General features: G+C 32.4%; 1 protein-coding gene across 26 annotated transcripts in view; it reads left to right on the top strand.

Moving 5' to 3' along the window:
• The window catches only part of LOC126851115 (ankyrin-2-like), an 81,016-nt gene that overhangs the window by 12,043 nt on the left and 42,622 nt on the right, over positions 1-26,351 (top strand). For 23 of the 26 annotated variants that reach the window (XR_007687640.1, XR_007687642.1, XR_007687641.1 and 20 more), the window contains exons 3-18: positions 13,346-13,447; positions 13,572-13,704; positions 13,910-14,073; positions 14,272-14,427; positions 14,542-14,670; positions 14,758-14,955; positions 15,038-15,334; positions 15,418-15,615; positions 15,724-15,870; positions 15,936-16,085; positions 16,233-16,373; positions 16,451-16,606; positions 16,688-16,786; positions 17,217-17,414; positions 17,505-17,688; positions 19,313-19,417. Coding sequence is in view for 22 of the 26 variants with exons in the window: in XM_050594731.1 (XP_050450688.1) it covers positions 13,346-13,447; positions 13,572-13,704; positions 13,910-14,073; positions 14,272-14,427; positions 14,542-14,670; positions 14,758-14,955; positions 15,038-15,334; positions 15,418-15,615; positions 15,724-15,870; positions 15,936-16,085; positions 16,233-16,373; positions 16,451-16,606; positions 16,688-16,786; positions 17,217-17,414; positions 17,505-17,688; positions 19,313-19,417 (2,557 nt within the window). In the remaining 4 variants the exon portion in view is untranslated. Of the gene's footprint in view, positions 1-13,345; positions 13,448-13,571; positions 13,705-13,909; positions 14,074-14,271; positions 14,428-14,541; positions 14,671-14,757; positions 14,956-15,037; positions 15,335-15,417; positions 15,616-15,723; positions 15,871-15,935; positions 16,086-16,232; positions 16,374-16,450; positions 16,607-16,687; positions 16,787-17,216; positions 17,415-17,504; positions 17,689-19,312; positions 19,418-21,851; positions 22,480-24,980; positions 25,112-26,351 lie in introns of those variants that run through there. The other 3 variants (XM_050594732.1, XM_050594743.1, XM_050594744.1) reach the window with 3 other exon arrangements.

Raw genomic sequence — 26,351 nt, 5'->3', positions numbered from 1 at the left:
TGTAAGCAAAAGTGCGTTTAAAACAAAAAATTGGACATGTATTGATTAACAAACGATGTCGATAGCGATATCAATGACAGAAGCAAAGGGATAGAAGGAGATTGATAGTGTGCATGCGAAAAAGAGGCAAGCAAAGAAAGTAAGAAGAGCGAACGGAGACTACGGAGAAACGAATAGGGGGCGGTTTGCTGCAATAGCGTTGCCGCGTTCATATCGACCCATGCTTCCGAGACTCCATCTTGCCTGTCCCATATATATCTATACATCTCTATATGTACCTATTATACTTATCTATCCACCTGTAATGCCGTGCCCTGCCCTCCTATGCGATTAGTTTTAAATAATTTCTTCTGCTTATTGTTTTCTTTTTCTTCCTCTCTCTTGACACTAGTTGACTAAACGTTAGGAAATGTTTAATTATTTTAATTTTTTCTGTGATCTTTAATTTCGATCTTTCCTCCTCGTATTTATGTGGTTTAATTTAATAGAGCAGACCATCTCTATGTACAGATTATCTGGCTGTAATTTATTATACATAATAAAAATATAAAAAAAACTCGTGTTATATATTGCACGAAAAAATATATTTTATATTATTAAATTATATATTATTGTATTAGAAATTGTTTGAATGTGTTTATCTGTATAATTTTATTGATTCTATTTTAATGTATTTTGTTCAAAACTTTATCTCTGCAGCAAATAGATTATTCTATTTTTATTATTATTTAATACATCTATAATATTCATTTAAATGACAATAGGAAAAGTAAAAACAAAGAAATTTAGAATTTATTTGCCATATATCTATAATTTACCTATATTACCTATATTGTTGTATCTTATGAAGTATACAACAGTAGCAAATCCGTTAAGACTAAAAGAAATTCGCAATAAACAATTTTTTTACGGTAAAGAATTGTGTAAAAGAAAGGATATATTATAATTTCTATTTCCGCTGGATAAAAGTATCCATGACGGAGTCCTGAAATTTATGTCATTGCTGCTATGCATATGGCATTTAATACCAACGACCTCGACCCTTTCAATCGTGCTCTCCACTTGCCCCCCCATTCAGTCGGAGAAGTCAGGGGCCCTCTCGCCCTCATTTCCTTCACCGGCATACCGAGAGTACATTTAATTAAGCCTCAATGAAAAGGACGTAGCGATAAAGAGATTACGTTACTGGATAACATTGGCTGACATATATACCAAGAACGACTGAATATGCAAACGGAAGGGGAGTTCTGCCGCTTGAAATAATACAAGTCCAATAATATAATTTTCTTTATCTTTCGTAGTATGCGTGTTAGCTCTAATGACTTCTTATAAACGTTTATTAATAGTGATTTTTCCCATTGTTATTATATCAATCTTGTTAAAAAATTTATACATTGAAAAAAATGTTATTGATTTAACTAAATCCGTCCAACTAAATATCATTTTGTTAATTCAAATATTTAAGTATTTAAATCAAATATATATCATGTTAGATTTAATATATTGTATTTGATTTAAATACTTAAATATTTGAATTAACAAAATGGTATTTAATTGGATGGATTTAGTTAAATCAACATTTTTTTTTCAGTGTATTATTATCATTATACACGACATATATGAAGATAAGCATAGGCAGTGGAAAAAATTGTGATTATCATTAATTAAGAGTGTTACATTATAAAATTACTTCGCACATTTTCATCATTTTAAAATTTATTTCTGCAACGCTTAATTTATCGTAATGAATGGCGCGTTAAAATGTAACGCTCGTAAGATACAATTAGAGATTGCCTTAGAACTTGATATAACAGTTTCAGGGTTCAATTGTTTGACACTTGCATATACGGTAATAGGTAATATATTGCACATATGATTTGTTAATAGCTCGAAGAGCTGTTAATAACGACGCAGATATAAATTTCATTCTTGGTAATTAAGCGCAATATCAAATCTCGCTCTATGAATAGTTAGAAAAAAATAGACTAATATCTGTTACACTAATGCAATATAAATGATTAAAAAATTATTATTATATATTAATGTGAATTAGATTTGTGCATTTATAGAATTTTATTCGAAAAATGTAATATTGGAATTTTATATATACAAGGCTGGTCCAAACGTTTCGGCCAGACTTTGAGATTTTATAGGAAATTTAATTCTGAACAAAATGTTTCCGATAAACATGGGTCGAAAAATGCTTTCTTAAAAAGTTAGCGCTCAAAAACCTCTGAAACTATGATTGTTTTATACATTTTTACAAATATTAAGAATAGTATAATATTTTTAACAAAAAATATCGAAACAAAAGTTGTAGAGATGTAGAGAATTAAATTATTTTTTAAATGAGATCAAAATGATCAAATAATACATTCTATATTTTGAGATAACCAGTTTCAAATGTACAAAAAACTGTTTTTGTTCAAAATTAAATTTCTTATATTAATTAAAATCTCGAAGTCTGGCCGGAACGTTTGGGTGGGCTCATCCTGCAAAATGTCATCAAATTACAAATATATTATGCATTAGATTACGTTTATTGAATAATAATGAGATTATTGCGTTGCCAATTATGATGATGTTCTTGAAATAATGTTATAATTTTCAAAAGTCCTACATACTTTTTTAGATATGATTTCGAAGATCTCGACAGATCGTTATAGAGACGTACGACTAATAGCAGAAAATATTTTCGCATACCTAGATAGAGCGTTCACGGCGAAGAAGTGTATCTCTCGCGCTCATGAGATGTTTGTCGCTTTATCGCGCTTGGATGTTTTGGATATTATACAATAACATTCGCTCCGTATACTTTTCATGATGACGATATGGATGAGTCAGAACTGCATTCGCCTTGCTTGCAGCGAAATTAGGACATGGCGACATATCGTTCGGACAACCGGTTAATTCTTGCCATAAAGTCAATCATTGTGAATGTATTATGTGCAATAGATTTATACAGACATATACATTCTAATATTCTAACTTAAACACACGCACATATATAATCGATATTTTTATATTTATGTTTAAAGATATAAGGATACACTTATATAAAAAAAATTATTTATATATATTTGAAGTTAATGTTTTCTTCTATAAGTAAATAGCCCATAAAACAGATTGTGTGTGTGTGTCAAACAGAAATATATAAAGCGTATATTGTCTGTTATAAGTCTATACATATATATATTTTATATGATCGATTTTAGTGATACTTATGACAGCACATTAATGTTTACGAGCAAATATTACAAAATTCGCAAATTAAATGTTTTACAGTCAAATAAAGAGCTTATTTATATATAAAATACATGACATTTTTGTTTTACTTTTATTACAGGATAAATTTTATTTTAGGAATTCTTAAATTTTTAAAAGCATTTTTGTTACTTTTATTTATAATTGGAGTATAAATATCCGAAGAAACGTCACGGAATTTTTTGACGATTAAATATTTATATGATACTGAAAAGTCACTTCTGCGATTAATTGATAGTTATTATACTACAGTACGTGCTCTCTTCTATATCAATCAATGTTTTTCTTACAGTCTTGATCGGTTAACGCATTCTTTTTATATTTAGCTCACGGCCAAAACTGCTTAAAGGAATAAACAGGATTTTGATATTTGAGCTATACGTAAAGCCAGTTATTTTAGCACACAATTGTTTTCTGTTCTTTTTTTTTAATTTATTTTTTAAAATGTTCTAAATATCTTAAGTCTATCGAACTTTAATCTTCATTTTATAATAAAAATTTAATTATCTATTATTACGAGACTTTATTTATATTACTTTTTTAATATTATTTTATTGCAAGAAATATTACACAATTATCAAAACATATGAATATATATATATAAATATTTTTGAAAATATATAAAAAATCCTCAGAGAAAATAAATCGTGGAATAATCATCGCTTTATATTCTGACAATGAATTTAAATCCTAGACGTAATCACGTTAGCTTTGCTAAGAAATTTAATCTACCTGCATGTACACGCCATCATGCTGAACATACAAACTGAACGTGACAAAATGGCCATAAAAAAAATCTCCAGTATTGGTCAGAGTTGGCACCTGATGACTTCAGCTTGTAACGCTGGACATGATGTCATTTACCAGTCTGTAATACGCAGTGATTACATAAGACCCATGAATAAAAATGGAATTTTGATATATTGGAGGAAGAGAGAGAGAGAGAAAGATAAAGCAAGACTCTTTTAAAATTGTTGGTTGTTATATATATATATATATATATATATATATATATATATATATATATATATTTTACATCTTATAAATCACATTTCTAATTTTTTCTTTTTTGTTACATGTGATTTATTTTTTTTACAACTTTTTTTATAATTTATGTATAAAGCATTCTGAAAGGATGCTTTATACATATGCTCTAACACTTTAACTTAAAAAAATTTCTAATAACTGACAGATCGTGCTCATAAAGCGGTCGTTAACATAGTAACGAGTGTCGCGAAATTCTATCGGCAACGCGATCACGAGGTCGCGATATTAAATTTTGCCCGTGGGAAATTCGTCTCCTTGCAGGATTCGCGGGAACCGCGTTGCAGAAGGATTCCCAGCAAAACAGATAGATTTAATTGCAATTACTGAGGATATATGTGGAAGAGTTCCTACATATTTACCCCTTCAAGGGAACCGATGGAAAAGAGATGCATATGCACTGTCGTATGATGCATAATTTTACGGAAAAATTTTACCGTTTTTGACCGTTTCTTCACTTGTTTTAAAGAAATAACACGATGTACAGATTATATTGACACAAATTATTATATATTTTATTATTGCAAAACATTTTTATTGGTAATTATTTTTGAGCATTTCTAACATAAAGTATCTTAAAAAGCTTTTAATTATTTGTAAAAATTGGTATTTTTTTTTGCTGTTTACGTTTATATACAATTTCACTGCTTTTAGCGATATAATTATATATATAATCGAAGAAATTGAGTATAACAAAAATATCTGTATAATTGTGCTTTAAAAGTTTTTTTCTTGTAAATTATAGATCAGTTTCTTATTTTTAATAGATACAAGTGTGATAATTTATATGATTGAATTTAATTTTAAGATTTAATTTTTAAATTTAAAAATGTTTTTGACGCTATGAAATATGACATTTTTTTATGTGGGAAGTCGTAATTTGATAATAACTTTAATGTGAACATGCTGAGCATCTTTTTTATACAGACTGTCAAGAAAATTTAAATTTTATCTATACAAGCCGGAACCTCGGCATCGTACGTTTTGCACCTTGACGTTATTTTTAACTGTTATGTCCAGCATGCGGCGTGCATGCTGCGGGTTGACGTCTCGGCTAAACGTAGATTGCCACTTCCTCGCCGACATGGCCGCGAGAGTGTTATTACATTCTTAGTGGGAAACGATAACTTATAACATTGATTATGTACTTTTTGCCGATGTATACACATAAATGCTTTTTCATCATCATACACTTTTTCAATATAAATCGATTTTATGCTGCAAGAACGCGATCGCGTCTATCGAACATTTTCTTAACGAAGGTAAAATCTCCAACACTTAAAGCACGCTAATGGAGAATGTTTTTATGAAAAACTAATGACACCAGTTAATGATATCTTCGTAAAGATAATCTTTCTTAATACTTGTTTTGTAACGTCGTAAACTTGAATTCATTGCCGGGATACGGATAGAAGATGAGACTTCACGAAGATCATGTTTCTTCTGGTCACGATCTTTTAATTTTCTCTTTTAGTCAGTGACCGATGCAAATTGTCATTAATCATTGGTTGATAAGTCAAGACATTAATATCCAGAGCATTGCTCGGGGGGATATCCCTATTATATCTCGAGTCTTTGGAGAGAAGGCGTACTCATTATACTCTTATGATTATAACTAATTATCAGCAACTGCTAACACATCTATATAATAAATGTTTCTGTTATGTACGGTATTAAACTTTTAACGCAGTAAATATTTAAATTATTACGTTAAAAAACTTTTTTTTTTTAATATAATCTGTGTTTTAATTAATTGCAATTGCGAATTCTAGATTTATATATCTAGATTTATATCTTTGGATTTTGTAAAATAATTACAAAATTTAATAAAATTAATATAAAAAGCTAATCATTGATGTGGTGTAAATAGCTAATCATTTTTGATATTTTGCTTTAATAGAGCTAATGGTTAAATTAGAGTGTCTAATGCATTTGAAACAACATAATATGACTATCAATCACCAATTTTGCACGTCGATTTATAAAGTATAATAACTGATTTGATGAAATCGCTACTTTTAATACAGAATGCGCAGCCAGTTAAGTCTACATAGCCGAGATTATTATAACGTTCTACTCCGTCATTATTATCGCAACCACTAATTGCCTGACCACTCAATCATAGCAATTACTTGCACCAGTTCCATGTTTGACGTCTAGATTTCTGAAGTATGTCCGCGAGCGATGATATAAGATAGAGCAAGATCATTAATATCATGAAATTTATTTCCCATTTGTTTATTACCGCGTGATTAATAGTATTATTGAATAGATTCCTACCACCATTGATATAGTGAGCGAACATAATGAGCGAAATGTATTATATTATCTGATATTTAACATGCACATATATGTTGAATTCCTTTTTTATTGTATATTGCTAAATTTACTGAAAATTTTTTTGCGCTATTAATTTTAACTTTTTACAGAAGTTGAGAAACAACTTTCATCGCGTCATTATTAAGCTCGAACACCCTCGATAACTAAAGTTTTCTTGATTATTAAACGCGGTTATTACAAACGAAATATATATGTATTTTTTTAGAAAACTGCAAGAAATATGCAAATAAAGATTTACAGTAAATTAATAGGGATTTTTACATGATGTTCTATGATATAATTTTTTTTTTTTTTAATTCAAAATTAGGTTTTTTAGGACTAATCCATAGTTCTAAAAAATCTTACACTTATTTCACTTTATGCATTAAAACGTCATGATAGGAATTTCAATTACGCGAACAAGAGCATTCTGAAAGTAGACAGCATAACGTCAGGTATAAATTTACTCCGGCCTACGTAATCTAAGAAGGACATAATATTCTTATTCTTTATGTGAATATTGTCTGGCGTTTTCTATTACGGTTTTATTAACCGAGCTAACGTTTCTCTGACGTATTACTTCATTGATCGGAAAATGCAAACACGTAGTTCGCTCGGCTACACTTCGAGAAAACTTGACTTCTTGTTCTATCTCTTCTCTTTTTCCTCTGCTCTCCTCCATGGACCACTTCCTTTCTTCTGCTTTTTATTATCCTGCCTCCATCAAGCTCGAGCCAGCATCTTTAGTCAGTCAATGAACTCGGCCTCATTTTATCATTGTCATGACTTTAATTGCTGTCCTTTGCACAAGTAATATCGTCGTTATTGCTTACATACCTTTTCCCATTGGCTATGTTTTGATGAGAACAGACCTTTAACAACTAACGTTAATAACGTAAGCAATTGGTTTTTTACAAGACGGGACTTTGTCGTTATTAAAATAGAAATTATTGTTAAAAGGTTACTATCTAAAGGCAACAAAATATTTGTTTCGATAAATAAATGTAATTTACATTTATTTATCGAATATTTGTACATGAATTTTATTGTGCTTAAATATATTCATGAATCTTAATATTAGTAATTTTTATTAAGCCCGAATTTATCAAAAAGTTTATACGAGCAATAATTTTTTGTAAAGCATCTTATTTTTTTCTATGAAATTGCTATAACCATAAATTTTTTCTTTTTTTAGAAATTTCTCGTTAAGAATTAAATTTCTCGAAATCAATATTTTTTATTATCTTTTTTTGCAATTCTTCATTGAAAGGCTATCTTTTAAAGTTAATGATCTACTATTATTTATATACTAATAGCTCAAATGTATAGTCACGGTTTTTTAACTGCACGCTTTTGTGGCACTCGTCGGGCCCGTTGCAAGGATGCTTTGTGAAAGGGAAAAAGTGTGATACCTGCACGAGGTCCGTTGATCCCCATGCAGTAGGTCGTTGCACTCGCCGCTGTACTATCATCTGGTTATGATCCGTGACAGATTCGCGATTTTGAAATTATTATTGGAAGATTGAATTTATTGGAATACGCTATTATCTTACATATAGATTTTAATTAATCCGTACTCTTTATCTTTATCTCTAATTTATTTAGATTAGTCATCTAATTTACTTAAAAACGCATTAATGACAATTGTCAACGCTCATTCTTTCGCGCATTTCTCTCGAATAGATCAGTTGAACCATTATCATTGACAAGCGTACAATCTCTTTTATCACGTAGATGATTACGAGTGCCAATTTCTCCTTTTCTTTTGCGAGAATTAAACTATTGCGACTGCGTTCGAACGTATTCTATGACTGTTTGTTAGTTTGGCGCATGGTGCGGCTATAGTTAGCTTGATGCACCGCCAGAAATTGCAAGCGGGCGCATAGCCATTACGATCATTACAACCGATGTAGTAGTATTCGCATCTCAAAGTTGCATCTGATAAAGGACAAGTACAGAAGAGAATGCTTTTATCGTAACTCTGGCGAATAAAGGACGAACATTCGAGTTCATGGAGCTATTGTTGCGAGCCAGAAGTACATACTCTGTTTTTTTTTTGCGTCAAGGATATGACGTCAACAAAAGAAAAATAAAAGAGCGGATTTTTGGATCGACAACGATCGAGAATATAACGTTAACAGCCACTAAATTCTAAACTTTGTCATGGCCTGCGTGTGCACGATCGCGCTATTATTCGGTTAATGACCCAGGTCTCGAGTTATCTGTTAAATTATTCCCCGCCCTTTCTCATTGCAGTTGATTTGTGTGAAGGATCATTGTGACATTCGCTTTACTTAGAATATCGCTTCGATTTTGGTAATTCGGATTCTTTCTTATGTGAAAATCCGACTTTAATGATCTTCCCGCCATGGAAAGGAAGATCTGTTATAAATGCGATGTTATAAATGCGTTATAAATAATTCGCACCGATATATCGTGATGCAGCGTGCTTTTTTAAGCGTTTGGGATAAATTTATGCGTTATAAATTGCCGCAGGAGTTGATAGCGCGGTTTCTCTCTTGGTGACGTCGTAGTCTACGTTCTATGTTTAGCGACTTCTTTCACGCTCCCTAAGGGGTCCCGGAAGCCCTTAAAGCATCCCTACCTAGACAGCAAGTGAAGTGAGTACACTTGCGTGTAGTTACTGGGAACGAGTTCCTCAGTTTGAATCACTGAGAAAACTGCAGAGATCGAAACGTTTATGCTAAAATCTATCCGTGGAAAATTGCAATTTTAGACGTACTATTCGCGGTAAAAAAATAAAATGTTTGCTGTATTTAAAAATTTTATTATTTAATTATATCGCTAATAAAATAGAGAGAATATTAAAGTTGCTTCTAATTTTGAATTTTATACTCTACGATTGTTTTATTATCTTTTAAAATTTATCATAATTATATAATAACTAAATAATTTTAAATGTTTTTTATATAATATTTGTAATTAATTGTACAGAAAAATCAAACACATTTTAGTGAGTTAATGCACACATTTTAGGTTTACAAATAAAAATTATATTATAAAATAATATATTATTTTTTTATTATATGTTTCAATATAGATTATCATAGTAAAGTTATCAATTATGTTACATAATTGACGTACAATTGACCTTCTTAAAACACTTTAGGTATGCACGCAACAACTTTTTAAGTGGCATTTACGCATCTGGAAGAAACCTTCCGCAATAGCGAAGAAATATCTATAGTACATTTGTCGCATACATGAGAAAAGTTTTGAACCATAAATTTTGCTAGATATTTATTTGCAGTTGTTTATTGAGTTAATTGTCAATTTATTGAATAAAGATGCTCACGAGACATTTTATTCGCGTACACTTTATCGACTACTTTCAATTTCTGAGAGTGACGTGCGCTGTTTTTGTACGAATGCAGGTTTTCACTTAATTTATACTTTTTAAGGAAAAGTATGTCGAGTCGCATTACATACTCTGTAAATGGAATACACTTTTATTTAAGTAGAAAGAAAGCAGTTGAAAAATTTTTTTATTGACAGACTGAGATCTTTTTGACTACATATGTTACGCGATTTATTTTTGTAATATATATTTTCATTGCGTGTAATATTATTTCACTGACATTTTGAAAATATTTTAAAAAAATTATAAAAAATGCCATAATTTTTTTATTACAAACATACACAATAGCTACAGATTTTTTTTTTTTGCTTATTTTTTTCGCTGGCTTGTTTTTCTACGTGAGAATTCTTAAAAGAAAGTGAGAGACTGCTGAGAAAAAGAGAGTAGGAGAAGCGGACGCGGAAAGGGATATCTCAACATGAGGAACTAACGGTCTACTGAATTATTTAAGACTTGCCGGAGTAGTCCACGTGAAACAGAAGATTCCTGCATTCGCAATACATATACTAGCATGCATCCGTGTGAACACGTTCGTCAGTCTCTGCATACTAATGAATGAATTAAATACAATACGTATTTTTTCTCTATTGTATATGAGGTTCGCAAGTTTGCGGTCTTGCATAGCTCGCGAAATTTTATGAATTATTCCATATAATAATTTTTATAATTCCATAAAATAATATATTTTATCTTATGCAGATAATATACGGAATAATAAAGTATAATGAAATAATAATTAATATTGCTGATAAGATACATTCAATATCTAAATATCACGAATAATGATTTCGATATATCTTATATTCTTTTATTTTTTTTAGCTTTAAACAGTCATGTTATTTATTAGATTATTCAATGCGAAAATCAAATCATAAAACTTAAGAAAACTATTTTTTTATTCATTATCCTCGTTTCGTAATAATTTTGAGAAAACTTTCCAATGCGTTAAAACGCACGGAGCGGTAAAGCATGTATTATACATTTTGTTTGGCTGTGTTTTCTCCAGCGTGGATCAAGTATACATCGTAGTATGAATACTGCGGAAGTTTATTTATACGGTATCTGTTGACCATTCAGAAAAATATTACACTGACAAGCCGATGCAACACGTCAGTTTTCACATAGTTGATTTGCACCTGTATCTGTGTATCAGCAAAAATAAAACTGACACTAATGATTTTTCGTTTTGGTAACTAGAGAACACGATCATATAAAAGTTGTATGCGATATGATTGGACGCGATAATGATGACTGCAACACAAACTCTATTCATGTCTCTAATTTCTGCCTGATTGTGGAAATTAAGATACATTTTTAAAACGGAGGTCTATTATAAATAATATCGATATATTTAACGAAATAATCATCTCGCTATTTTGAACATGTATTTATGACAGAAAAATTATGATGATTGTTTTATTTATATATAAATTACACTCGATATTAACAAAAAACAATGGAAAATGTCGCATGTAAGCGCAAGAGCAGCAAGGAACTGACTATCGATTTATCACCAGGTTGTACTTTGAGCGCATGACGATAAAATGTTGCTTCTCGACAAAACCACCCACAATTGAAGTACGCTATAGTAGTTTCACCTTCCATCATCTTACAATTAGCTATACAATTTGCATCGTTTCTGCACGCAATATTTTATATAACGATCGCAAACCATCTAGCACAACAAAACATTTTTATACTTTATAAATTATAATATCGTAAAAAACGGCATAAATCTATCTTTCTGAATTGTTTAATAAATCTTATACTTTTACTGAGAAATATTTAAATAACTAAGAATTATCTTGGTAATATTAATATAATTAAATTTAAAGAAATAGAAAGCGGAATTGTTTCTTAAAACTTTAGTTAGTGGATTATTCTCTTGTTCTGCATTTTATAACTTTAACTATGAAATTTTAGTAATTATATTTGTGTTTGTCATATTGATGCACAGTTTCTGCCACGGAGTATATTTCTTGGATATTTCATATATATGTATAAGTTACAGATTAATTGGAAATTGTCAATCTCGATATTTATTGTTTTCTGCGTGAGGAGAGAAAATGTGCAATTGCTTTAATTAAATCCATTGACTCGGTACTCGAGCTTGACTTGGCTTTCATCCAATGCAGATTAGTCAGATTAGTATCTCAACTTATATAGGATAATCTCAAAACCATCAGTTGTTCTTTTTACTTAGATTTTTTGCTTAAATCTTTTCTTCATTGAAAATGTTTAGCTACATAATTTTCGAGCAATTAACAATTAAAAGCAAAGATCTTTAGCGAATTAAACTTTAAAAGCGAGAAGATAAATGACAAAATCATATTCTTTAATGAATTTTCAGTTTGATTTTTGATCCTTCAATAAAGTCCTTCAATTTTAATTTAAAAAATATAGTTCTGAAAATATATAGTATATATATATAGAATTTTGGAAGAGTGGGTGATAAATGATGACTACCAACATTAGTAAAAAAAATTATGTTAAAAGGCACATCCGGAGGTTGAGCGACACCCTATAGAACCAATTGCAACTATACAGGATATATACCCGCTCAGTGATCCCGAATAAAGGATCGAATGCGGGATCGGAAGAGAGAGAAGGGGTCGAATTGAGGGAGAGAGATCGGGTAATTGACAGAGAGAACTGAGTTTCCGTCATCTCTTGTTACAGACAGCACGGCGCCCCATGTTCTAGATCTATAGCTAATTACCAACCCACTATGTGATTTGAAATGAGCCGGTCAACATGACCTACTCTCCGGAATTAATGTCGATTTTATTAAACATGATTGAGCGATCAGGCTAAAAATAGACATAGCTGAGAACAATATTGGACGTTTTATTTATATCAATTACAATAATTATTTAAAATTTTTGTTTTTCGAAATCATAAATACCTATTTGCTTGCCAAATTAATTGGCTATTAGATCCTTTTTAAGTTTTCTTCTACAAACAATTTTGAAAAGAATGGAATTTTCAAACAGGTTTCTCGCTAGAATATTGTTCCACCTGGGATGTTAGTTTACAAAGAGAAACGAGATGGCCGATTAGCAATAGCACGTATCGAACGTGACTTGAGAGAAAAAAAGAATCGAACTAGTTGCACAAGAGTATCTTGAACGGATATTAATTCGACCGATATTTGCCTCATATACGCGGTTCTGATGTCAAGCGCGTTTAAATTTAGCCAATTTAGCACAGAAAAAAGTACAAATATATAAAGAACGAAGATACAAGTCTGGAAGGAAAGAATGATGAAAGCATGTTAAATTTTATCTGATGCTATTTTGTTCTCAAATATATAATGAAATATTTTATTGTTATTTTCAGAGCGATCCCAGTACTGCATTTTTGCGGGCAGCTCGTGCTGGGCAACTCGAAAAGGTTTTGGAATATTTGGAATCCGGAGTAGATATCAATGCTTCTAACGCTGTAAGTTTTATCAATCTATCATCTCTTTATATAAAATATATCGCTTAAATCTCGAAAAATATGTGTTTATATACATATATATATATATATGTACATAATGTTTATATTTATTTATATATTATAGAATGGCTTAAACGCTTTGCATCTGGCAGCTAAAGACGGCCACTTGGAAATCGTGAGAGAACTCCTAAATCGCGGCGCAGTTGTGGATGCCGCTACCAAAAAGGGAAACACGGCATTGCACATAGCTTCTCTCGGTGAGCGAGCACATTATTCTCATTCTCTTCTCATCTTGTCCCTTTTCGCGCGGGCCTCATGTCTCGTCGCTCATTAAATGCATACAGGACAAGGACGCGAGTGATTTTAAATAAACATTTATTTCACGAGTCTTACAAGCTCTCGCGTCGCAAAATTATATTGTGAGATGAATATTATTCGCGTGACATCAATACCCTCTTTCAGCTGGGCAAGAAGAGGTTGTACAATTGTTGGTGCAACGAAATGCTTCAGTTAATGCACAATCGCAAAATGGGTTCACGCCGCTATACATGGCTGCCCAGGAAAACCACGATTCTGTGGTCAAGTACCTTCTCAACAAGGGTGCGAATCAAACATTGGCCACCGAGGTTTGTGTCAAACGCTACTCTATTATTTTTAATATTTTTTATTGTTATTAAATTCTTTAATATTTTATCACTTATTAAATCTAATGTCTCTTTATATAATTAAAATCAAATTATTAATAATCTGTTAATAATAATCTGTTAATATTTATTTCTCTTTTATTGATACTTGAATATGTGCATGTGTTTCTCTTTTTATAGGATGGTTTTACACCATTAGCGGTAGCTATGCAACAGGGTCATGACAAGGTAGTGGCTGTACTATTAGAAAACGATACTCGTGGTAAAGTTCGACTGCCTGCTCTACACATCGCCGCTAAGAAAGACGACTGCAAGGCGGCTGCCCTACTTTTGCAAGTGAGTTATTGTTATGTCCTGTGTCAGTCGCGACTAGTATTTGTTACAATAATAAGTAAAAATCACGTATATAGTTTTCAAGGCATAGTTTCTCCAATTTTTCTCTTGTTATAGAACGACCATAATCCCGATGTAACATCGAAAAGCGGTTTTACCCCGCTTCACATAGCCGCACATTATGGCAACGACCGAATCGCTTCCTTGCTATACGATAGAGGTGCGGATGTTAATTTCGCAGCAAAGGTATACATTTTGTAGAACAAGAGTATTTAGAATGGAATTATTTGCAGATATTTTTTTTAACACGATATATTGTCTTTTTTATTGTAGCATAATATCACACCGATGCATGTAGCAGCGAAATGGGGCAAAATTAAGATGGTTAATCTTCTCATGAGCAAGGGAGCAAACATCGAAGCAAAAACGAGAGATGGTCTAACTCCTCTGCACTGTGCGGCCAGATCTGGCCATCACGAAGTAGTCGACATTCTCATCGAAAAAGGGGCCCCTATAGGTTCAAAAACAAAGGTAACAATAATCAAATGCATGTGCTTCGCGAATGAGAAATTTCTCAACATTTGTCGAGATACTACGTGGTTTCTGTTGACAGAACGGTCTTGCACCGTTACACATGGCTTCTCAAGGGGATCACGTTGACGCCGCGAGAATTTTATTGTACCACCGTGCACCCGTGGACGAAGTGACGGTGGACTATTTGACCGCTCTGCATGTAGCTGCACACTGCGGTCACGTACGCGTAGCTAAATTACTTCTCGATAGAAACGCCGATCCCAATGCGCGAGCGCTCAACGGATTTACTCCTCTTCATATTGCATGTAAGAAAAATCGTATAAAAGTAGTCGAACTCCTCTTGAAGCACAAAGCGAGCATCGAAGCTACGACTGAGGTGGGAAATTTTCAAGTTTTTTTTCATATTATATAACACATTCATAAGGTAACAATATCATATATGTATATATTTTTTTACAGTCTGGATTAACCCCATTACACGTAGCGAGTTTTATGGGGTGTATGAATATTGTGATTTACTTATTACAACACGAAGCTAGCCCCGACATACCGACAGTAAGAGGTGAAACGCCATTACATTTAGCTGCCAGAGCGAACCAAACTGATATTATTAGGATACTTCTTAGGAATGGCGCCCAAGTCGATGCCAGAGCAAGAGTAAATAATTTTATTACAATAATAATTAATATGAATAATTTTAAGTTATTGGGAGGATGAATTTATTATTTAATAATATAGATATAAAGAAGTGCGATTTATTTGTAGGAGGAACAGACACCTCTTCACGTCGCTTCTCGCTTGGGTAACGTCGATATTGTGATGTTACTATTGCAGCATGGCGCGGGCGTAGATGCAACAACGAAGGATTTATATACTCCGCTTCATATCGCTGCTAAAGAAGGCCAAGAGGAGGTAAAATTATAAATATTATATATATAATGATATATATTTTATAACATTTTTCTATGATCACATAGGTTGCATCCGTTTTATTAGAAAATAGTGCATCGCTTACTGCAACGACCAAGAAAGGATTTACTCCTTTGCATTTAGCGGCCAAATACGGCAATATGAATGTAGCTCGATTGTTATTACAAAAGAACGCACCTGTCGACGCTCAGGGAAAAGTATGTATTCTTTTCTCTTTTTAAATTTAGCATACAAAATAAAATTTGATTAATATAAAAATATACCAAAATATATTATATCACGCTGTACATTATTTTATATGTTTAATAGTATTTTATAATTAATAAATATATTTTTAATTGCAGAATGGAGTAACGCCTCTTCATGTAGCGTCTCATTACGATCATCAGAACGTAGCTTTACTTTTACTCGATAAAGGAGCTTCTCCCCATGCTATGGCTAAAAATGGTCACACACCTTTGCATATCGCTGCACGCAAAAATCAGGTATAATTACACATTTATAATTTGGATTATTAATTAGTAATTGTGTAATAGCATATAAAATTGTTTGTTTATTATAGATGGATATTGCAACTACTTTGCTAGAGTATGGTGCAAAAGCTAATGCAGAATCAAAGGCGGGTTTTACGCCGCTACATTTAAGTGCACAAGAAGGCCATACTGATATGTCAACCCTTCTTATTGAACATAAAGCAGATACAAATCACAAAGCAAAGGTGGGTAAAAAAGAAGCCTGATATAATTTTAACTGCTGTTTATTTATAAAAAACCTTGTATATTATTTATATATTTTATAGAATGGCCTTACACCTCTACATTTATGCGCACAAGAAGATAAAGTGAACGTCGCTTCTATTCTCGTAAAGAATGGCGCTCAGATTGATGCTAAAACTAAGGTAATACAATTGATAAGCTTTTCTTCAATTTATGCCTGTTACAAACAAATATGCATTACGAGTGTGGTAATATTAACGACTATGATTATGTCTTTAGTTACATTATTAGCACTTTATATATAATTAAATTCTCACAGATGATATAATTCTTTCAATAGTGACTGTATATTCTATTGCTCTATATATTCATTGATAATACAACTTTGAAATACTACTTATTTACATGCTTTAATGCAGTAGTATGACCGCTGTTGCTCTTAATGCATTGATAAAAAAGTAAGCTGCATTAAATTATATAAGTAAAAGAATTCATAAAGTTTTTTTCATTAAATTAAATTATATGATAAACTTTTTTTCATTGATGTATTACAAAACGAAATTTTATATATTTACTGATTAATTATATATATATATATATATTTTTTTTTAGGCTGGATATACACCATTGCATGTGGCATCTCATTTTGGTCAAGCAGCCATGGTACGATTTCTTCTAAGATCTGGTGCTGCTGTTGACAGTAGCACCAATGCTGGCTATACACCTCTCCATCAAGCAGCACAACAAGGACATACACTTGTCATTAATCTGCTACTGGAAAGTAAAGCTAAACCGAATGCTGTAACTAATGTAAGTTTTTTCCTATCGAGTTTTAAAATTCTACATTGAATACTATCAGAATATTAATCATACACTCAATATGAAAAATTTTTTACACAGAATGGACAGACTGCTCTGGATATTGCACAAAAGCTTGGTTATATTAGCGTCATTGAAACATTAAAAGTTGTAACAGAGACTATCATTACAACAACTCATACCGTTACCATTGAAGAGAAATACAGAGTTCAAGCACCCGAATCCATGCAGGAGACATTTATGAGTGACAGCGAAGACGAAGGGGGTGAGTACTCATGTTTGATATTGTAGAAATATTAATTATTTTTTTATTATTGCTACTTATTATGTCTATTTGCTGCTAATTTATTGACAAATAGATTTGCGATTTTAGAACAAGCTGTCATTAAAAAATGCAACAAATAATCTTGATTACATATTACTACTGCTGTTTAAAAAAAAAACTTTTCTAATATCGCAATAACATTTGTTAACATATATTTTTACAGCTTATTGCTTTAAATAATTATTTTGCCTTGCGTTAAAATAATGCAGGAATAATACATATGAGAGAAATTGAAAGTTGAATATTATAACAATGCTTTTATTTTAGCTAATATAATGAGCAATAGACAAAAATATTTGATAAATTCTTTTAATTTTTAAGGCAAAATCTTTCCTAAATGCTTTTTGCACATAGATTGTTATCGCAGCGAATTATCGCGACAAATAGATGAAATAGGATAGATTTCAAAATGAAGACATAGGCTTTTGTAATTACAACAATTGCACGTTAGGATTAAAAAAAATCGATGATAAATTATTGCATGGAGAAAAAATGAGAACATTAAAAAAATGACACAAATATTAATATATATTAATAGGTAGATAGAATATACAATTTTTGTCCTCGAAATTTGTCTTTAGAAATATTAAATTAGTAGTAGAAACCATTTTTGTTGCGCGTTGCATGACACGATTATTATTAGCATGTGAAACTGATCAGTTTCTTGATAGGAATTCGTATCCTTTTCCAATCCCGATATCACAGCTATATTAAACTACACAAAATAACAGAAATAAATGAAGACAAACGCAAATCTTAAATTAGTTTTATTTCTCAAAAGTCTAGGTTCTTAGTTCTCTATTTTTGTTAAAACTACAAAATGAATATCAAAATGCCAAATGAAACTATTATTTGCTTGATTGTTGCATTATCTTCTTTTTGCAAAAGCATGCATTTAGCAGATACTCACTGGGTTGTTGTATATTAGATCTTTTCCGAAATTAAAGTAGATAATCATAAAATATATTAATAATACAAAAATTTAAACAATATAAAATTCCAACAAGAGCAGAGAATTTGGCATTATTTAACATTATTTTAATAAAACAAGATTTTATATCTCCAAATGTTAAATATGTAAATATTAAATTAAAAATGTTAAATATGAAATTAAAAGATTTGTACTAATTTTTATAATACAAGTATATCTAAGTAACTCGTGGATTTCTTTAGAAATTTACTAAAAATTATTTATTTTAGTACAGCAGTTCATTTCCAACTATAGAGGTATTTAAATAAGCTCCCACTTTTATCTCAGAGTTCTCTATATTTAAATTGATGCATAGAAAGGCATAGTTGTAGTACGCTACCTATCAACAGAGAAGTAGTTGATGCCAGTTTGTAATTTAGCGATATTCCCAGTTTACTTAAAAAGCTAAAGTCACACGCGCATCTCGTTCTCGATTCGCACGTTTTAGCATTAGTATCGCGATTAAGTATTTTTAAACATTAACAACCCAGTGATAGACAGAGCGAAATTTAGAAAAACAGTGTATATGGTGCGAAATTAGCGTTCTGATGAAACCATGACCTTACCTCGACGGCGTGTGTACGATGTATGTAGGTGGTGATGAAATCGGCACGGCAGCCATGAATGTGTACGGGCAGCCTCCGCACGCGCAACACGTGTACCTTCCCTCTTACTACCAGGGCCAAATGACCTATACCCGTAAGTTGTCTGTACTCTGTTTCTCACTTTTTCTCTCTTTTTTTCTTTCTCTTTCACGCGTTTTCAACGCGGAAGATCACTGCGGCTAATATACATATATACTCTAGCACTATTCCGAACAACATTAATTCCGTAATACATTAGATAATACATTTGTCATTGTCTCTTCTGGAGATGCAGTAGCTGCTTCGTTATTTTTAACGATTAAAGCATCGTTACAGAGTTATATAAGTAGTGTCATTATCATTATTATTTCACTGGCAAAATTTACATATCCGTATCTCTTGTAAAAGCAAAAATCATGCTCCACTCGTTCATATATGTTTCATGTACATTTCGATCTATTCGAATTTTCATACATCAAATTTGCATACAGAGACACGCACAGACACAACCATCCCTCGCCTGTTATTTCTATCATATTTATTAATTCATTCGTCTTCCTCTATTGTCCTTCCCAAATCCTATGAAATATTTATTTTTGATCATAGCAGTGCATCATAGTATACACACTGAATTATATCAATCGACGTAGCAAGTTGTATTCTAAATATAAATCATACAACAATTATTAATTGTATATCCATAAAATTGAAAAGTTTCTAATAATAGGAAAAGGCGTCGTTTAAATTGATATAATAATCGCATTTTATTATTCTAAGTAAAGCTTTTGAAAAAAAATTTTTTTAGAACTTTATACAAGAATGAGCATATAGTGCACTATATTTATTGCATTTGTTTAAGATTTTTTTTTTAAACAAATTTAAGTTTAAACATAATTGATTTCTTATCTCTGCAACAAACAAGATATTTTAATCTTATTATGCAATCGTTAGAATACTTCATGATTACATATATAATTATTATGTAGTCGCATTCTCAGCGAAATCAACACGATCTTATTTATAAAAAGCAAGGTGCGTATTACTTATATAATCATTATCATTATCCTGCAACATTCTTTCGTTACTTATAGCTCTATTCAGCAAAAAGTAGAATCTACAAAGGGAATGAAGCAATTGCTTTAAAAATAGCGATTAACAGAGAGCATTTGCTACTATAAAATGAGATATTATAGAAAGTGAAATGATCTTAATAATAAAAATGTGAGAATTTTATACAAAGATGACATTTACAAGCAAACACTTTAGATTTACACATTACACAAAACAAATTTGTTTTAAAAGTAAGAGATAATTTGTCTTCAATTTCAACAAACAAATTTTTCTGTTTCTTCGCACACGATCTGATAAACTGAGTTTTTTTACGCGAAAACACACATTTGCAAAATATGAATGCACCGAGTCGCTGTGCCGATGTGATCTTCATTCGTGACGATTTCAAAAATAGGAGGCCCACAAATTCAATACTACGGGGAAGATTCCCGTAGTATTGCATCGATGCAACTTTATATACGTTATAACAGCGTTGAAATAGGGCGTGCTTCTTCTACCGCTGTAAATGCAATTTACATAATAATGAACTGCGCGATCATTATACCAACCGACCAACGCACTTCGTCGTCGTCGTCGTCGTCGTCGTCGTTGTCGTCATAGTTTTGTATCTATTACATACTGCCCTCCACTTGGGCTACCTGTTATGCAACAGTCAGTATGCGTATCGTGCCACGTTATTAGTGCAGTTAGTTCAACCCTTGGCATACCGCCAAATACACGATACCGGACCGAAATAATCTCAAATTTATATAACACTATACGCGCGCAACGGCCATCGATTAAGAGGAACAAAAAGAAGATCAAATGTGCAACTTAGGAACGCATACGCATTTCATATAAACAAATATAAACAAACTCGTGTAAACTAGCGCATTCGAATGCACTTTAAACAGAATCGATCATAATTATTGATACTCGCGAAATAACACTGTGGTACAAATTTGACAAATTATAAAGGAAGGATTCTTTTCGTAGAATAAATAAATTATTTAAACTTTTTGTCGAATAATTGCTTAAGTTATTAAATTTATTTTATTATCTGCAGTTATATATATTATAATTTAAATAAAAAATTTATTATATTATTGAATGACAAAAAGACATCTATACGAATAAGAAATAATTCGATGGATTTCGATTATTTCGTGCTCGCGGTAGATCTATTGCAAAGTGAACTTTGACCTAAGCGAAACATCTTCGTGACATCTACACTATAAGTTGATTTTATCTGTGTTACTGTGTTACTGCGATTTCATCACGCAAATCGTCTAATAAATTATCCTTGCGTGCTTTCGTTGCTCTTTCGTTGGTGCGACAAAAAACTCCAGTGGATAGTCGCACGATAAATAAAGTAGTAGGAAAAGCTCAAAAGCAGTTACTATTATAAAATTGGTGATTCACAGAATGAGGTCACGTTCCTAGCGAGCTAGTTCTCCTAGTGCCGGTCGAACTTGTATTAATCTTCTCGAGCAGTCGCTGTTCCTGACCCCACATCGATCGCCGCTGCCGAGCGCGCGAGCGAAAATAAAGGAAGTATTCAGCATATTCAGCGCGCGTGCTTAACGCAATTAAACGAATTGAATCTAATAGGGTGAATGCTTAGTCGCCGCTTACTCTATCAACCGGGAGCCACAGTGCGATATTCAAAGTAAGGGATCACGGCCTATTCGATAAGCCATTTACACGTGGGATGAAAAATGAAGGAATGAGTTGAAAGACGCATTCAACGTTTCCCGAAGAAAATATAGTCCACGTAATTGCTCTCTAAATCGTCCTATAATCGATCGAAACTACGACTGCTAATAATTCCATTCGGTTTATGCCACCTGCATATCGAGTGCACGCATTGCATACGAAGTTCCGGACGGCCTATCGGACGCTGCATCGCGATAGTGCATCAGTGCGTGAACGACGCTCGAGGATACGGAACGCTTCCTCCAGAGGAAAGAGAGCACCAAGCGAATTTTGCGCTGCTGCACGTTGTTTCACCTATTTTCGAAAGAGGAAAACGTATCATACGAAACATGGCTAAGGGAAAAACGAAGAAAAAAGGATTCATGCGCAGCTGTTCGTGCGGGTGTGGCAACAGGAACAGCGACATATTATGTAAATATCGTGCATCTGTTGTGTTATACACCATCGCTTATGACATTGCAGCCGTTGGTTTGCGCGGATGCGACCCTCTCCATCTAATCACTCGCGCGAGCAAACAGAAATTGCTGCCGCAAATTTTATTTTATTTTTATTTCTTTACCTCTAACCGCTTATAATATAATAAACGCCTTTATTTCCTCAGATTTATAAAATTGGAGATCATCGTGGATAATTCCTTTTGCAGCGAATATTCAAGTAAACTTAAAGTTTAGTTTTGCAGAACAAAATTTTTCTGTTATAAGAAAATGTGAAAGAATTTATTTTTATTTTTTTTTATCGATTTGTCATAAGCGCAGGCGATGTAAATTAACTTGCCGTCATTCGTAAATAACTATTGGAAGGACCTTTTAGTGTTTACATTGCTTTTATTTGATATATTAAATCATGAATTAACTCACTGACATTTATGTAAATTTCAAATTAGCGCAATCACGATGAACAAGAATGATATAAAGAACTTTTTTGCGATGTGATGGCTCTGATTAAGCTTTTCTCGATAAGCAATATTTACAAAGCGATAACAAGTCATACCACACGCGATTTTGTTTTTATAATCCCCTAAGTACATTAACAAACATTAAATTCTTATTTCTTATGAATTTTTATTCATATGAATAACACATTCTTATACTCTAAAACAGTTAAACATTATCAAGTTTTTATTAACTTTAAAATGTTGTTTTATATTATCAATTTAAAGAATATTATGATCAATCTTCTGATGCACTTTTTTGATACAAATTTTTCTTTTATTAAAATCTACACACACACACACACATATATATATGTTATATTGAATATATATTTTTTGTATCTTATTTTTACATTGGAATATATTTTTAACTGCCAATTACATCAAGGATCATTTTGAAGATATAATAAATATAATTATCGATATAAATTATAAATTTTGATGAAAAAAAAATTGTTCCTATACTATTATTATTATTACATAATCTCATAACATGTATTGAGGAAATTATCAGTGAATTATCATTAAAAATAAACAAATAGATTCTCAAAGAATTTTGCTTCTTTAAATAATAAAAAATTTTTATTTTTATTTAAATAATAATAAACAGTTATTTTTCTAACAATGTTTACATTTACTTTACAATACAAAAATATACAGATAAATATGTATACAAATGCACAAACATAATACTTTTATGTAAATTTTGATATGAAAAATATGAACAGTAAATTGATAATCGAAAGAATGCTAAAAAACATATTGATATTTCCCGAAATATCTCAAAACATTCTCGCCTTTCTCGAATCAACATATGTTCAAGTAAACTATCACGTGTTATTCTCCATTGTATATTTACTAACGCCGTCGGGTACTACTACGTGATAATCGGTGCTTACAAAGAGATAACAGACGCGCCACGCGACCGTGTTTTCTTAAGCTCGTAAGTGTTAATGAAAGCTGAATACTCGTGGCTCTATGGCTCATTGTCTAGATCGAGGGCGCATCGTGGTCGTAGTAAATGACGGATATCCTTGGGCGTGGTGCGTACGCAAATATCGGAGCGAAATCGAGATGGTGTCTTACGCGAGAATGAGGTGCTTGTTCCGAAGAATTTGAAGAATCGATCTCATTCATAGAATGTTGCGTCGCATTAAAAATTAAGGATTGTGTTTCGAATTAATCCAGGAAAATTAATAAATTATTTTCTTTAACTTTTTAGAATCCACGTTCCCGTAATAAAGACCCGTAAAAATTAAAAAGAACGAATATACCAGAAAATCACAGAAAAATTATTTTTAACATAATCTGTTAATTTATATCAATTTTTTTTGCAGCAGCGATTTTTTTTCTAAACACTGAAAAACGTTAGAAATGTATTTAAATATTATCGGCTGAAATTTATGTAAGTTTATATAATAATTTTAGATTTAGGGCACACACTGCAAATCTTAGAATCAGTTCTGATTTCGAGAAATGCTCTTAGCGCGCATTTAGTACTGAATGGCACCATTGTTTGGATTCGTGTGTATTTCTGTACGATGCCTGTCTGAAACAATTCTACGTGCTTGCTAATGAAAAACAGAAACGTAGCGACGTAAAACTTGTAATTACTTGTGACGTTAATTACAACTCGACGCGCTTTATTATATTAATTGCCGCATCATCTGCGTATAACGTCTATATTTTCTTAAAGTTGCAGCACGTTTGTGTGCGTGGATAACAACGTAGTTTTTTATTTGTACTCATATATATGCGAATTTGATAATGCGAATTCAAGAGACCTTCGATCATCATTGAATATTTCAAATGGAAGCATAATTTGTGTACGATTACGCGTCGCGAGTAAACAACGAACGCGCCAAGGCAGCCACGAAGATTCGATTTTATATCGCAAGATATCGCCAGCCGCAAGAAAGAGAAAGAGAGAGAGAGAGAGAGAGAGACTCTCGCATAAAAACATTATTACGCGTATAGCATGCGTTTCGTCGCGCCGCGTTGCGCGTTCAGTGCAGCACGTTGCATCCACGGAAAACGCATCGTCCGGCACAACGTCGTCCGCCCAAAGTTGGCGAATCGCGGACGCGCATTTTTATCGTGCAACGGGATCAGGTATACTTCAACTTTCATTGTCTTTCTCAGCGAATCCAGAGCGATGCCAGGATGATACGGTTCCGGGGATTACGTATTCCAATCGCGAAAGACGCGCGCGATTAATCGAGAGCGGCCTCAGAAATATGACCTGGTGATACATTACTACTACTACTATTACTACACTACTACTATTACCGTTTTACACGGATGCGACAATGAAGCGGATGAAGCCATTAATGACATAAGGGAGTAAACAATGATGTTGCGTTGGCGTACCGATCAAGGGCGTCTGATCTTACGTTGGGAGAGGAGCATCCGTGACTCGATAGTCTTCTGCCTTTCGACTCTCTTCCGGTGTATTTTTAGCGCCTACGTATGCAACCGAAGTATATAGCCGCGATAAAGTCGCCGAGTATCGTAGTCGGATTAATTGCTGTTGCTCTTGCGAGTAACAACTGGGTCGGTTGTCTGGTAAACGAACTTCGGCAATAATAAACATTACGCCATTGCGCGAGAAAATATTCCGTTAATCTGTTTTAATAGTCTTAGGGCGTTAATAAACGCTTCGTTAATTCTAATAAAACTGTAAACATGTTATACTTGATGATTGCATAAGATTTCTTTCTCTCTCTGTACTTTCCTATCGCTTTTTTCTCTTATGTTAGATCAGACGAATGACATACAAAACATTTAACTCGTAAAACGGCAGTCTTGATTCAAGATTAATTAAATTAAATCTTGTATGAATTTAAAATGAATCTAGGATAGCATGCGGCTGATGGATGTAATTTATTTCGTAAGTTTATTTATTCTTTCATGTCTGTGATATGAGCAGAATACAGATATGATACACTGATAATTACTTAATTAAAAAGGGGTTATTGCGAACAAATTTTCGACATTTTTATCATCATAAATAGATTAATAAGACGTACGATTGAGATGTCGCGTGCACGATATAATGATGTAATTATGCCGCGTGTATAAAAAGGTCGCATTACGCGATCAAAGAAAAGATTCTTCCGGCGCGCCGGTTTCGTCCCCGAACTTGTTATTGAATCTCTTATTGACGTTATAAACGTGCCGATTCGATTAGTCGTCATGTTTAAAAGAAACATAGTCTTTCTCTCTCTCTCTCTCTCTCTCTCTCTCTCTCTGTTTCTCTCTGATTACGATTAGCACTATTCTGGTACATGACGCCACTCGCGTCAACGTTTTAACTGCACTTAAATGAGATTCGACTTGATTATTGTACAGC

The sequence above is a fragment of the Cataglyphis hispanica genome, chromosome 7 (assembly GCF_021464435.1).
Source record: "Cataglyphis hispanica isolate Lineage 1 chromosome 7, ULB_Chis1_1.0, whole genome shotgun sequence".
Classification (NCBI taxonomy): Eukaryota; Metazoa; Arthropoda; class Insecta; order Hymenoptera; family Formicidae; genus Cataglyphis; species Cataglyphis hispanica.
The sequence above is the reverse complement of the archived record's forward strand: the minus strand, read 5'-3'. Positions and strand labels throughout refer to the sequence as shown.